Below are 14,733 nucleotides of genomic sequence, written 5' to 3' on the forward strand. Positions count from 1 at the left end.
GGCGCCGTGGCTTAGATGGTTAAAGCGCCTGTCTAGTAAACAGGAGATCCTGGGTTCGAATCCCAGCGGTGCCTTTTCTCCTTGAGGACACATAATGCATATCCTATATAACATACATTGCAGTCATGGTCAGTTGACCATGTAGGGACAGGACAGGGTGATTATATTAGAAAGGCTTCCAGTGTTGTCCTTGAAACTCAAATGTAGTTTGCTATGGACATAGGAAGACATCAAACATGCACATGAGAGACATGATTACAATGTGCTTGCAATGAAAAATTTATAAATTATCAACTGAAAATTGATCAGCAACCATTTTAATAATCGTTAAGGCTTTCAAGGTTATAAGGTCGGACGATATTTTCTGGTTAGGATTTCAAAGAAGGATGCAATCTTTGCAAACAGGAAGAAATCATAACGGGGACAACGCCTATAATCTTTTACCTGACTTGAACTATTTTTTGTAAGGGATTGGGGATTATAATTATTGTTCTCTTAGTAACACATGTTACTTGTGATTATTAACAATAAACTTACACTTTCAAGTCAGTCCTATTCTCATTGTCTGTCGAAAAACGGTATAAATACCACTGCACCAGCAGCAGTGCGGCTTTGACTGATAACTCCACAATATTTATGTCCCTACATTTTTTGTGCTCAATAAAAGACCAGATAAAACTGTAAAAATGTCCAAACAGAAGCTTCAGTGTTACAATACAGCATCAAAATAAATGTCAAAAGTCCAATAACTCGTGATAAAATTTCATAAAGGAGAGAGTGGGCTGCAGACAGCAATACAAAAACACAGCACACACTATAAATAGTATAGAGGCAACATGGGCTTGCTACCAAGTGTTTGCACTGATAGTACATAGAATATGTGTAGAAATACATGAGGAGGAGTATATCAGATGCTTAACTTCTGTACCGTTCGCAATCCTTGCTGCCTTAAATTAAATAATATTGTAATATACAGTAGTTTTGCTTTGTTATGTAATATGTTGTCTATTGTGAGGCCTTCATCTAAAGCATGTTTTGGGCATTTTATGCCCTTATGAGAGACTCAACAGTAGAAATATGACAGCAGACAGAGAGATGAGGAATGACATGCAGTAAAGGTCCTGCATATTTAACCTTTATGCAAATATGCAAATATGCAACCCTGCATATGACTTACTTAGCCTATTACTTACTGTTCATCCTTTGACTTTATCCAAAACTAGAAAATGTGTAGTGGTGGAAGAAATATTCTTTACTTACGTAGGAAAAAAACAGACATGCCTCAACAATTTATTATTATTAATATAAAAGTGGTGGAAATTGAAAACTGTATTTCCAAAATACACTTAAAGTATCACAACAGAAAGTGCATTATGCAGAATGTTATATAACGTTTCTATCTTTAGAACTGAGTGTGAACATTGTTAACAGCATACTGTTTAATGTTGTTAGTAGTCAATATTTAGCCAAACATAACTACTTTATACATTATGGATGGTTTAATCTATAGTAATGCATATATGTTCTATCTATCTTTAGAGTGAACACACGCTCAGTGCATGATTTTTTAATGAATATGAATATGTTCTCTGGATGCTTCCTTAATAAGATAAGATAAGATAAGATAAGATAAGATAAGATAAGATAAGATAAGATAATCCTTTATTAGTCCCGCAGCGGGGAAATTTGCAGGCTTACAGCAGCAGAGAGTAAAGTGCAAACAAGAGACATAGTAAAGAAAGACAAGATAAAAATAAAAAAAAAAAAAATTAAAAATAAATTAAAAAAAACAAGTATTATAAATAAGCAATAAAAACAGTAGAAAAACACAATAACTGAAATATAATATTTACAGACAGAAAAAAAAAACTATTTTAACTATTATTGCACAGTGTTTTTATTGTCATGTGTCATGTGGTCTGCTGGGAGCAGAGCTGGTTGTGCAATAGAGAAAAATAGAGAAAAAAGGGCAAATTATAGGAACAAATGTCTAGTAACACCAGGCTACATTTAGCCTAATATATATAGATACATGTTTTAATAAACATTTCATGATTATAGTTATATTCTGCTAGACAATTGCATTTAACCTTAAATGTGAATGTGAATGAGTTCGTGCAGAGTGGTGCAGGTCCACGCGGGACTACACGCGACTCCCACCAGAGGGAGCGCGTGCCATCTGTAGGTAGAGGTTAGTGTGTGCTCGTGTTTGTGTGTGTGACACACACAGAGAGAGAGAGAGAGAGAGAGAGAGAGAGAGAGAGAGAGAGAGAGAGAGAGGATCTGGCTGCTGCCGCTGAGCTGCCCGCTCCTGCTGAGGGGAAGAGGAGGAAACATGAGCTCCAGGAAAGGTGCGTATCCCTCAGCCTCCAGCTCGACTATGACCCATCACTGCTGCTTGTAATTAACGCGGACGATGGCCAAAGTTACCCCCAAAACGACGCGTAATGCCACCCCAGCTTCAGATCCTAATGATGTGTGTGTGTGTGTGTGTGTGTGTGTGTGTGTGTGTGTTTTCTTCTCTCTCTCTCTCTCTCTCTCCACCCCGTCCCCGTCCATCCTACACCCGGTTCTCGGACATCGGTCGTGCCCGTGGTTTGATGTCACCTCACCCCGGCAGTGATGGCCATCCAGGCCAGAAAAAGGAGGCCGAAAGGGAAGAAAGACAGAACGGGTCCCCATCGTAGGTAAGCAAAGCAAGGGCGGTGGTGGTGGTGGTGGAGGTGGAGGTGGAGGTGGTGGTGGATGGATGATGGGTTTTTACGCGACGGATCGACGTAGTGTGTTTGTTTGCCGGGGGTTTGGCTCGTTGGCACCGGGTCCAGTCTCCGTGTGACGCCGGCGCTGCTGCCCGGTGCGTCGGCGGGGGAGACTGTGCGCACATATGGCAGAAGGCGTGTGTTTTCAGCACACAGACGGGGCTACACCGGACTAGTGTGGGAAGTTGCCATTAACGTGAGAGGAGTCAGATCTGTACTTGACTCCCCAAAAAAAGCTATTTCCCTTACAATTCCTAAAATCCATACCTTATGTCACCCTTTATTGATGGCCCCTTGATGTATGTATTTGGATGGGGATGGGGGGGGGTGCAGAAAGAGGTGTGAAACATGTGACAGCTCATTTCCTTGGCCCCTCTGCTGCAGTGATAATGAGTAGCCTATTTGGGAATCTCTCACATGTTGTTTGATTATGTAACTTTTTCTTTAATTGGTTGGAGCACTGTTTCCTGCTGTGTGTGTGTGTGTGTGTGTGTGTGTGTGTGTGTGTGTGTGTGTGTGTGTTGCAGCGCAGTGGCGGTGTAAAGTGCATGCGAAATTGGAGTGGGGAGAGTGGGGGGGCTTTACTTCATGGCATGATGCTATTGGAGCGACGTCACCGGCAGCAGAAGAAGGCATCAATTAGGTGATACCAACGGCGCGGCCACCCCGGGGGGCCAAGCTCGGTGTCTGCTGCTCGACTGCCAACCACCCCAATAATCATATTGGATTACAGCAAACAGATGTGTGCAGAAAAAATTAAATAATTCATAAAGCCAGTGGTTGCTCTGAGAGGGATGACATGTTGTGGATGTGGCTTTTCGCCCAGTGTATGCTGGGATATGTACAGTAGGGCTTAACTTTATACAGGGATAATGATTAAGCAGGCAGAGAAAATGAGTAACAAAATGAAAAATAATATTCCCAATGAAATAACTATTCATTTAATGTCCATGAGCAATAGAAAAATCATGTGGTCTAATATGCAATTGATCATTTTGTAAAACAAGGAAAAGACTCAAATCTCCACATTTCAGAAGCTTAAAATGATAAAAATGTGTTATTGTTCAATGATTTAAGCAGTTAATAGATTATCAAAAATAATTGCGGCTTAATTTTCTGTCAATGGACTATTTGTGCCAACCGTACAATGAAGCAAATCATGTAAGCTCATTATCCAGCAGACGCTTATCCAGGTCTGGGTCACTGTAGCATCTGTCTCTCTCTCTCTCTCTCTCTCTCTCTCTCTAGCTCTCTTCTTGCACTTTCTCCTGCTCCCACATACACTTTCAAAGAGAGAATTTCCTTCTTATAGATAATGATCTGCTTTGATCCAGAGTCAAGCTGAATGTCTTCACACAGCTGAGGGAAAGCTTTGTGTTCAGGAACCACAACAAACACACATGAACACACACACACACACACACACACACACACACACACACACACACACACACACACACACACACACCCATACGCAGTCACACACACCATCACAAATGTAGACATTCACATTCAGAGCAATGTGTACTCAGGCTCAGACAATGCATTGTTACTTAACTTTGATTTGTTCAGCTGGTTCAACTTCCCTAGTTTGAATTCATTTAATTCAGATAAACATGCGCATAAGTGCAGGCACAAACAAACGATTCCCAAATCTCTCTCCTTACCCACTGACTGTATGCCATCTTACCTGATATCGCCAGATCTGGCAAACAACAGGGGTGGAACAGAGATTTAACTAAAGCGTAGAGGAACACGTCATGGTATCTTGCGGTGGACTTTAACAGGAACACATGGGACCCTGACTTTTCATTTTACGCCAGCTTCAAGTCAGAATAGAAGTCAGCCCAATACTTTAGTCAATGTTATTCCCATCAGCCTCAGCTAGTCTTTGTGTTTGTTGATAGTTGGTGATGGAGATAAGCAAACATATGAACCTGTATTAGGGCATTGCCAACATTTTTGATCATTTAATCATTTAATTGTTTTGCAAAACCAAAGACGACGAGTCATCTTTTATTTTATCACATGGAGGATCTCACAAACCATCAATCATGTACTGACAGGAGGAATGTTTTTTCAGGAGTTTTTCGACTTTTTTACAGATTAAAAAACAGTGTGACGTGTTTGTTGCTGAGGGTACCTACGTCATCTGTGATGGATCACTTTCTAAGTAATAGTTAAACTCGATGTTTAAGATCTTCAGCAGTATAGTACGTGTTGGTGACACGTGTTGGTGAGCAACTGCATGGATTGCTGAGCAGAGCGAGTTTGTAAGTAAAAAAAACAAAACTGATCATTTGGCCTTGCAGCTGCAACTCTGGTCTTTAAAACTTTTTTCCAGCTTTTATCACTTCTGTTCAATGTGCAATGTCAGCTAAATATTAAAACACTAGTTGTGATTTGGAAGGGCAGTTTTGCTTTGGTGTTATTTTGTTGGATTCATATACTAAAATAACACATAGTATTGACTGTGTGTGAGTGTAGATGTGCATTGTGTGTAGGTGGTGTAGTCGGAGCTTCTTTGAACTTGGTTTTGGGCCGAAAAGAAAAGTTCATACTTAGTTCACTTTGATACACTGTCTCTTTTCATCATCCAACTTTTTCTCTTGTTGGCCTTTTGAAGTTCATGCCTTCACCTTCACATCGTAACCTGATCTTATCTCTTTATTCAATTACCAGATTTGTGGTTCCTGTGGCCTGTCTTGCTGATCTGACTATCGGTATTTTACAACATGTGTGTGAGTCAGACTGTGTGTGTGTGAGAGAGACGCTCGATAGGAGCTGAGGCGTTGAAAGCCAACTGGTACTGAGCCAACTGAGCTGTTGTGGTTGGTCCAACAGGTTGAGGAACTAATGGTTCCCACCAGCATTTCTTATACCAGACAGCGACTATATACTTTTTTTTTTTATTGGGTTCCAACTACTGATTATTTTCTTTATTGATTCATTTTTTGTATAGATTGCTATTATTTTAAATCTATAAAATATCAGAAAATGTCTATCACAATATTCTAAAGCCCAAGGCTACATTTTAATGCTTGTTCTTTTCTGAAAGACACAAAAAAAAAACAAAGATATTCAGTTAACTATCACATAAGATAGAGAAAATATATATTGGGATTGGTGTATATGTTTGTCAATAAGTAGCAAGAACTTGCAGTGAAGGAATGCAAGATTAGGTTTTAGGTAATATAGTAACAGTTACCATCACATAGCCTTGTTTGTCCACCAAAGAGCACGTTTATTCTTAAACTTTAAAATGTCATGCTCTGTATGTATCTTGGGCGTTCAAGGGGCGAGTATTGTTCATGCTTAGTGTTTGTGTTAAAAGAAAGAAACAGAAAATTGTAAAATATGGAAATCAGTATGGGCTCCCAAATCTGTATTGGTTTGGCTCCACTGACCATGTGAAATGTTTTGAAGTCCTTTGGGGGGGGAGGAAAGAGGGTGAAACTCACAGAGCAGTAAAGCAAAGTGGCATTACAAAAATGCATGTTGATACCTGCTTTTATATGAATTTGTATTGAAACCTGACGCATTGGCTTTTATGGACCTGTTTGAGTTTGATATCTTAAGAACTACAGTCCTGTAAATATTCACTGTGCCTTTCTCACTTTAGCTCAAACCAACCTAATTATATTTAAGTATATAAACATGCAAATATAACTGTGAGTGCAATGTTATCTACAATTCTCACAATGCAGTTTGTTGTATCCCTACCAAGCCATTTTGTTTAACGAATATCAACAAAATATGAGCACTTTGCCAGTTGCTGCAGGGGCCACAAATAACAACAGTTCTCTTTTTTTCTGACTCGGTTTGTTTAGAGACGGGTCATAGCTTTCAAATCTTATTGAGTTTGGTCTGTCACTTGAAATAAATGGACCATCAAGCCCTTTGTTGTTCATGTCGCTATAGAAACACTGCCTGTGTGACTCTAGTAGACTTGTAGCAATAATAACAACAACAATGATGCAGTAGTTTTGAGGTATGTCAAAGTAGCAATGAAAATAATAAAGTTTTCTGTACTCCAGCTATTAAAATGAAAACCTTTCATATGACTGAAGGAGGTTACTGCAAGAGTTTTGACTAGCAACCCTTTTATTGATCTTTGGCCTGTCATAAGTAACCCGTAGTTGCATATGCAACCTCTGGTGCAAGTCAACTAACTGTCTATCCTTGACTAAAGATCACATGTTTGATCAGATGTGACTGCTTCTCACATTAGACGATGACAACTCACAGGTTTCAAGTGGCTGAGGCTTTGACGTGAATTGCCTCCAAGATAAAATGGATCTGGATCAGCATACCCAAACAGGCTGGGGTGGTGACGGTGAAAGATAAATATAGAGACGCCAGTATAATAGCATTCATTAGTCATAAATTTGCCAGCCAGAGCACCGATGAGTCTAAATGCTAATATTCTTCTGGGGACATATAGCTGTCAGCTGGCAGTGCCAGTCGTGGCACTATGGACCTTTCTGCATGAAATGAGCTGCCTCCAGCCTGACTAATGTTCCCACACATTGCCCTGTAAACTGCATTGATTTTTCGTCTGGGTTTTGGCCCAGCCAGTAGTCTTTGACTAAAGTAGAGAGTAGGCAGCTGGCTAGAACACTGTGCAGAGAGGAGACGGGGTTTAATCACTGGCATCAGGCCGAAAGCTGAGTCTGTCACGATTGAGATCCCCTCTCAAGGTTTTATGAATTTATGAAACTGAAGCAGGTATGGTACATGCCACAAAGAGCTGACATTTTGGGTGGCAGTAGCTCTGTCTGTCGGGACTTGTCTTTGGAACCAGAGGGTCGCTAGTCCAACTCCCCCGCACAGAATATTTATGGATTGGGAACTTGTAGGTGGAGAGATGCCAGGTCGCCCACTGGGCATTGCCGATGTGCCCTTGAACAAGGCGCTGGAACCATAAACAACTGCTCCCTGTATACTCAATACTCATTATGTGCTGTGCTGTATGCATACGTGACAACAAAAGTTTATTTAAATTTACATTTAAATTTACACCTTAGTTTGATATAAGAAACACATATATCCAGTGTGTGACATGCACTTCAAAATTCAGGGATTTTTTTATGCTTTCTTGCAAAATGCTGGATTTGAAGATTGATAATAGTCCCAGACCTGTCTATTAGATATGGAGCTAGACCAACTTAAATTAGCTCAGTTTAGACTGATAACAGAAAATGGCGGGCCTAGCTCTTTCAGAAAAAACCCCCCAGCACACAACAGCCACGTGAGATAACAAATTGCCATTTTCCAGTCCTCTTTCGAAACTAAGCCAGTTTTATATTTAACTGACAGACCTGAGAGTGGTATCAATCTTCTCATCTGATTCATTGCAAGAAAGTGCTTTTACCAAAATTACAGACTATGGGTTTTTTCATTACATTATTACATTACATTATTTTATCTTCTTTTTGGTCATGTGTAGGATCAGTCTGCTACAATGATTAACTATCCTTTATTGATTTGCAAGCGGTAAGCAAAAGGTTCCCTGTTAATGAATTGAATTGATTCCCTGGTGAGTCCATCTACTGTAGCTATGGATGAACACCAGTGGTCAGATCCCCCAGTTTAAGGATGAAGTCATGGTGTCTAGTATGTAATGTTTTGTACAGACATGAGGAAGCAGATTTGTACTGCTCAGCTAATAAAGCTTCTTCCATCAATACTGCTGCCTGACTGGATGGAGCTGATGGCGGGTGCTGAGAGCAGAGCATGTGAGCTGCATGTAGAGAGAGAGAGAGAGACAGAGACAGAGACAGAGACAAAAAGATGGAGAGAGAAACAGTGATAGGCATGCCGAACGCTAGAGAGGTGGAGCAAAAGATAAAGAGCAAGAATAGGAGGGAGGAAAACGGAGAGGGGGAAATGGAGAGTTTGCATGTGTGAGCTTGTGTCTGGCCAACCAATAGCAACAGAAGAGCCACGGATGGAGAGAGTGAGTCAAGAAAATGGAGAAAGGGAATTAGAGGATGGCACAGGGCAGCTGAAGGCATGAAAAAAGAGTTAGCAATAACTGCCGCGTTGGACACATGGGGGGAGAAAGCACATACGTCACTAAATGGCAAGCAGCTGAATGGAGAAGCAGAGTGGAAGGATTCTAAATGCTAATTTGACCCATACAGACGGCTATAGTTCTATGTTCAGTTAGTTTATGTTAAAGTCACAACCTTTGACATTGTATTACAAGTCAGACCTGCAGGACAACAATTTAGACTTTGACACATGCAGGTACCAGAGTCACGTTTGTATTTTCATTGTCATGGCCGCGGAGGATCCAAACATGTCTGTCATGTCAGGATTGTGAGGCGAAACTAATTGTATGTGAGCCTGCAGCGCTAGATTTTTTTTATAGTGACAGCTGAGCAGATTTAATCGCCATTTGATGCTGTGTTCTTGGCGTACTGTGTGTTTATCAAAGCTTTAAAAAAAACCTGAAAACAGCTGCCTGCTGCTGCTGGAAATGGGGCTGAAGTGATGAGAGCAGTGAGCCTGAACCAAAACAGTGAAATAACAGGCTGTAAAACCTAAAAGGAATTTGCTAAAAAATATTCCGAAATGCTTGGTTGAGCTGTTTTTTTCACTACGAGCGACACCTTTCACAGTGTACATCGTCATTTAATCCATAAAGTAATGCAACTTTGATCAGAAGGGAAGCTGTTTAATGCAGTGTCAAAATCAATGTATATTGATGATGTGTATAAATTATCTAGCTTACTAGCTGCATATAGGAGGAAATGTTTAGTCCAAACCTTGAAAATGTATTCCTGATTTATTTTTCTATAGTCCTACAGTCTAATAATAAATCACCCAAATAGAGCTGGTATTTATGGACATAGACTCACACTGTCAGAGAGACTGGCTCTGCCCTTTACTGATCATTCATTATTATACATACTGAATTGTAATGTGATATTAGCTGCTTCCTCTGTGGGAGGAAGTATGTGGGAATGATTTCCTCCCTGATGGCCACAGTTTAAGTATTATTACTGGCTGACTGGCTAATTGAATATACTGTAGAAATAGGCCATTCCAGTAGGTGTTGAATTAGGAACTCCTGAAGAAAAAACTCCCAATTTAAGCTGACGTTTTCCACAGCCTTTATTAGTAAGGTGTGCTGGTTTTGTGAGCCACTAGGTTGCCTCTGTCTGGACTAAGACTTTAATAAGGCTAAAGTTGAGTAGTTGTTATTTTTTAGCTTAATCCATCAAGTCTGATCCTTAAATCTACTCGACTAGTTTTTCTTTTGGATTCTGTTTTCTGTTTTCTTTTGTCTGACTCAGGGAGTTTGAACTCTTTAAGGATTTTCCTCCTGTTTTCCAAGAACGCCGGCCAGGAAAGCCCCAAGAGCCGGGCAAATCCACGAGTCGATCGGACTGAATGAGCAGACAGAACAAGAGTGAATTAAAAGACAGGGGGTTCCCATGCTTAGAGAGTGTGTGTGTGTGTGTGTGTGTGTGTGTGTGTGTGTGTGTGTGTGTGTGTGTGTGTGTGTGTGTGTGTGTGGTCTAAATAGGATTTGTTCAACGAGGGACAAGGATTTGTTCCTCCCATGTAATGCGTCTGAAGTGGTGCGGTCCAGTCCAGCTCTGCAGTTGCAGGCCAATGGGTCATCATGGAAGGAGGAAGGGAAGACATTAATAGGGCATGTAATTCTGTGAGGGCAGGGGCTCCTCACAGTCGGGAGGCTGAGCACAGCACAGTCGCTCTCCACCGCCACCTTCTGGTTATGATGTTTATGAAGCAACATTTCTGATGGATGTTATGTCAAATTTTTCTCATTCTTTATGCATTTCTGACCTTACAATTATTCTTTTACTGCAACCTTTCTCAGTTTTTCAAATGGATTTACATTTTCTGCTTGCAAAACAACAGTGTAGACGGGATTTAGTGGTACCTCTCAATGTAAAATCCTAATCTAAATCCTAAACCCTTTATTATTTACCTTTATTCTGATAATATTATATCACTTTGTTATTAGAGAGTCTTTCAAAAAAACATTTTCACACAGAAGACAGAAACGGAGGTGGCATTAGCAGCTTTATTTCCTCTTATCTCACGCATAAGCTGCCTTTGGGGTGTTTTCTTTCTCAAAATGTAGTTTAATTGAAACGCTGAGCCAGCTGTTAAACTCCACACTCTACAGCACAGTTATTCTTTGATGAATTATTTGAGCTCATATTTACACTTCACCGCATTCATGGCAGAATTGTACATGTGGGTTATTTTAGTTTTTCAGTATGGTCAAAAATATGAGCTTGTTTTTACTTTTCTCTTTGACAATGCCAAGGGTTTATAGGAACTGTAAATATAACAAATTAGGAAATAATTTCCCCCCATTGGAAATAACACCCTTGCATTTTGCATCTCTGATCATTTTTGCATAATCTTGTCTATGTCGCTCCTATCTGTGCACCTCTACTAAGTGTGATGCTGTAGATCACTCAAAGCTAGGGTTTGCAATGTTGAGGAACCTGCAAGAGTAACATCATTTAAAAAAGATTTATCCAACCTAAGAATCCGGCCCAGTGTTGCCAACTCTTTTCCAGTGAAAGCAGCTAGAAGCATTATCTCCAAAAGTCCCTTAATCCGCCACCAAATAAAATGTATTATTATTATTATTATTAATTATTATTATTATTATTATTAATCCAGTAAGGAAGTTGCCAAGTGAGCAACACTGACAGCACTTTCCTTCAGGCCTCCCTGCAAAGCTACTCCCCCAAAATCATCATAATGAATGTAAACAATGAACATGGCTATTGTTAGTGCTCACAAGTGTCAAGCTAGCAGCTTGTGAAAGACGATTGCTGTCGGGATGTGAAGAGAAAAAACCCAGCAAAAAACAAATGTTTTCGGAGAACATTTCCAACCCTAGCTTTAATGTCCTTTTCTAAATAATCCAGCTCACCCCACGGCTTCTCAGTGCGTGGTTAATAGCCTTTGCACAAAATGAACTGCCACCAATGATTTAAAGTAATTGCCCCCTTTTAAAAATAGGAAAAGTTAAACACCAACCCAAAGCCTCATGGAAAGAAGGTATAGTTTCAGTTAATTGTAGAGAGCCCTTTTTTGATAATGAGTTACCAAGATGCTGCTCATGTCGTCAGTGGGGTTTGATGGATCAGAGTGCAGCACATTTAAACATTTAGCCCCTTATTTATTCACCAATAATCACAGATAATATGATGAATGCAGACACAGGTACAGCAGGGCAGAATCAATACTCAGCCGTGTTGGATTGCTTGTGTCGGATGGAATTACTGCTTCTCATGTTTGCAGTCTAGCCACAAGGCATTTGTTTGTCTTCGTATGAAAAACTAGGGCTGCAACTAATGATTTTCTGTTTTATTTCAGTCCAAGATGACATCTTCAAATGTCCTGTTTTGTCTGACAAATAGTTCCAAAAAAAATATTTTTTTTATCATATATGACAATAAAAAGCTGTTACTTGGGAATGTTTGTTATTTTGACCGATTAATCGATTACCAAAACAGTTGCCAGTTAAGCAATTTTCTGTCGGTTTAATTGTTTCAGCTCAACTTTAGCAAAATATAAAAATTGTTCATGTTTGATTAGTTGTAGAGGGATTGCAATGCTGTGTTTATTGAAAATAAGTTGTGAATAATTACCTCTGATTACAACTAAAGTGATTAACACTAATATTTAATGTTCACTAAATATAAGTCTGTTGAGCTCAATATATTGGAACTCTTTAGCATGTTTTTTCTATTATTTTGAGGCATATTTTCCAGTCTGTGTTTGAACTTGAAAGCTGTAATCTCGCATTTCAATAGTCTTAGACATCTAACCGCCAGTCTCAGTCTATTTTCAGTCCCATTGCAGCAGTCTGCTATGTGAATTATCACATTCGTTGTTTTGACTTAATGCTCGCTGGTGACCACAGGCCTGAATTCTCTCCGCCCCGTCCTGCAGGGCTGTTATCACAGTACTCTGAAGTTGGAAACTCAGCGCCTCATTGTTCTACACACCTCAACTTGCAGCCAGGACTATTTTCTATACTCAACATGCTTCAGGACAGTAGGGAAAAAAACATCTTGTTGTTTTCCTGTTTCTCCTCCCAAAGTGCTGCTTTTTTCTTTTCCTTGATGTCCTGTATCAAGTAGACTGTGCAGTTCCGAGTCTGAGGAGTGTACTTCTTATTATCTCCGTAAGAGGGTGACCATGTCCCAGTTTTTAGTCTTGTGACTAAAAATAATTTTTAGGTACTGTTCTTCCCCCTCCTGATTTTGTCTGTGCTGGAAATGACTGAATACTTTAATAGTAACCTATTGAATTCTATCAGATTCTGTGTTCCTTCCATGAAGAAGACAAGGCTCGCTGTTTAATGTGAATCAGTGAAGTACAAACAAATATCCCATTTTGCTTCTTTGAATTCTCTTATTTCATCTTTTAAATTTTCACTTTTGTAGAAAAAACCATTAGAGAAGAGCGTACTGGTTTGGTGCTTTGTAGTAAGACGGGTCTCTGTAACCAGGAGGTCAAAGGTCACTGGATTGATTAGAGCAGGATCCAGTAAAATACAAAAACACTCAAAATACAATTGCATTTCATAGTGCTTTTACTAAGGGTCACCCAGAAATTAGATTTTATAATTTGAAAGTTCAAGCTATAAGAATCTTAGTTATTTATTTTTAAATAGTTTATTCATTTATAGAGTTGTAAATCACCAATTATAGTAATTTAATAATGGCATTTAAGTAACACTTCTGACTGTGAATAAGCTCGCTACTGCTCTAGATTCCACACTATTAGCAACATTTAAGGGCTAATCAGAGTTGTGCCTGATGTGTGTGTATAGGCTAATTTAATAGACTTGCAAGAAGCATGAAATTATTAATCTTAAATAAAAGACTTTAAAAGATGAAAACTGAGGACACAATTAATTTGCGGCCTGAAAGTAACGATCAAAGCTGCTTGATTAATCGATTAATGGATCAAAAGACAATGCATCTGAAACATTTTGATCATCATCGATTAATCGTTTCAGACAAATATTTTCTTCTGGAATATGAGGGTTTGCTGCTTTCTTTTCTTCACTTATCATAGTAAATTAAATATATTTTTGTCTTGGCCTGCTGTCGCACAAAACACACAATTTCCCGGGCGTCTCTGTGCGCTCCGCATAGTTGTGATGGGCGTCTTCTCACAACTTTTTGACATTTAAGTGTAAGCAGCCCTTGTAACAAATGTATGTAACTGTCTTGACGTCACACAAACACAAACACCTTCATCTCCGTTAAGTGTCCTCCATTAGTGAAGGGAAAGGGCGTTAAAAAAAACAAGAAGTCGGCCATTTCGTGGGTGTGATCGGTGTCAAGTGTTGCGATAAAATCCATGTCGGCCCGGTGAAGCAGCTGGGGTCAGAGTGCAGGAGCAGAGGGCGGAGGTCACTCATTCAGCAATTAAACACACACCACTTTGCTAATGAGCTCCCACACAAACACACACACACAGGACCAGGTGCTATTACTGGGTCCTAATCAGTTTTAGCTTTACTTAAACTGTACATACTGCCTCCCCCCTCTCTCTCTCTCTCTTTCCTCACCCTCTTATTGCACGCACACATAAACACCAACTCCTTTTAGCTCGCAAAGTGCACACATTCAAACATATTGCTGTAGAGTGCGTTCTCCGGGGTAATGAGGCACAGAAAGTGCAAGCTGCTTACCTGTGTATATCTGGATGAATTACGAGCACTCAACACTGACCGGTAACTGTGTGTGCGTGTGTGTGTGTGTGTGTGTGTGTGAGTGTGTGGTGGGAAGGGTTATGGCTTTTTCTGCTTAGCTGGAAGAAAGTAGAGTGACGGGACATGAGATAGAGATAAAAACTGGAATGATTTCAGAAACGGAGCAAGACAGAAGCCCCATGGTGAATACAAATGTCTGGCATTCAGACATTTTAAGGAAAAAGCACAGATGTAAATACA

The 14,733-nt window shown here is 39.9% G+C and overlaps 1 protein-coding gene and 1 non-coding gene across 2 annotated transcripts in view; both read left to right on the forward strand.

The window, feature by feature from the left end:
* Positions 1-74, forward strand: trnat-agu (transfer RNA threonine (anticodon AGU)). The gene has a single exon. It is a non-coding gene; the product is annotated as a tRNA-Thr (tRNA).
* Positions 75-2,285: 2,211 nt separating this feature from the next.
* Positions 2,286-14,733, forward strand: part of srpk2 (SRSF protein kinase 2) — a 63,724-nt gene continuing 51,276 nt past the window's right edge. The window contains exons 1-2 of the mRNA XM_054619264.1: positions 2,286-2,351; positions 2,621-2,687. Coding sequence (XP_054475239.1) covers positions 2,336-2,351; positions 2,621-2,687 — 83 coding nt within the window. The 5' untranslated portion in view covers positions 2,286-2,335. The remainder of the gene's footprint in view (positions 2,352-2,620; positions 2,688-14,733) is intronic.

The sequence above is a fragment of the Anoplopoma fimbria genome, chromosome 19, assembly GCF_027596085.1.
Source record: "Anoplopoma fimbria isolate UVic2021 breed Golden Eagle Sablefish chromosome 19, Afim_UVic_2022, whole genome shotgun sequence".
Classification (NCBI taxonomy): domain Eukaryota; kingdom Metazoa; phylum Chordata; class Actinopteri; order Perciformes; family Anoplopomatidae; genus Anoplopoma; species Anoplopoma fimbria.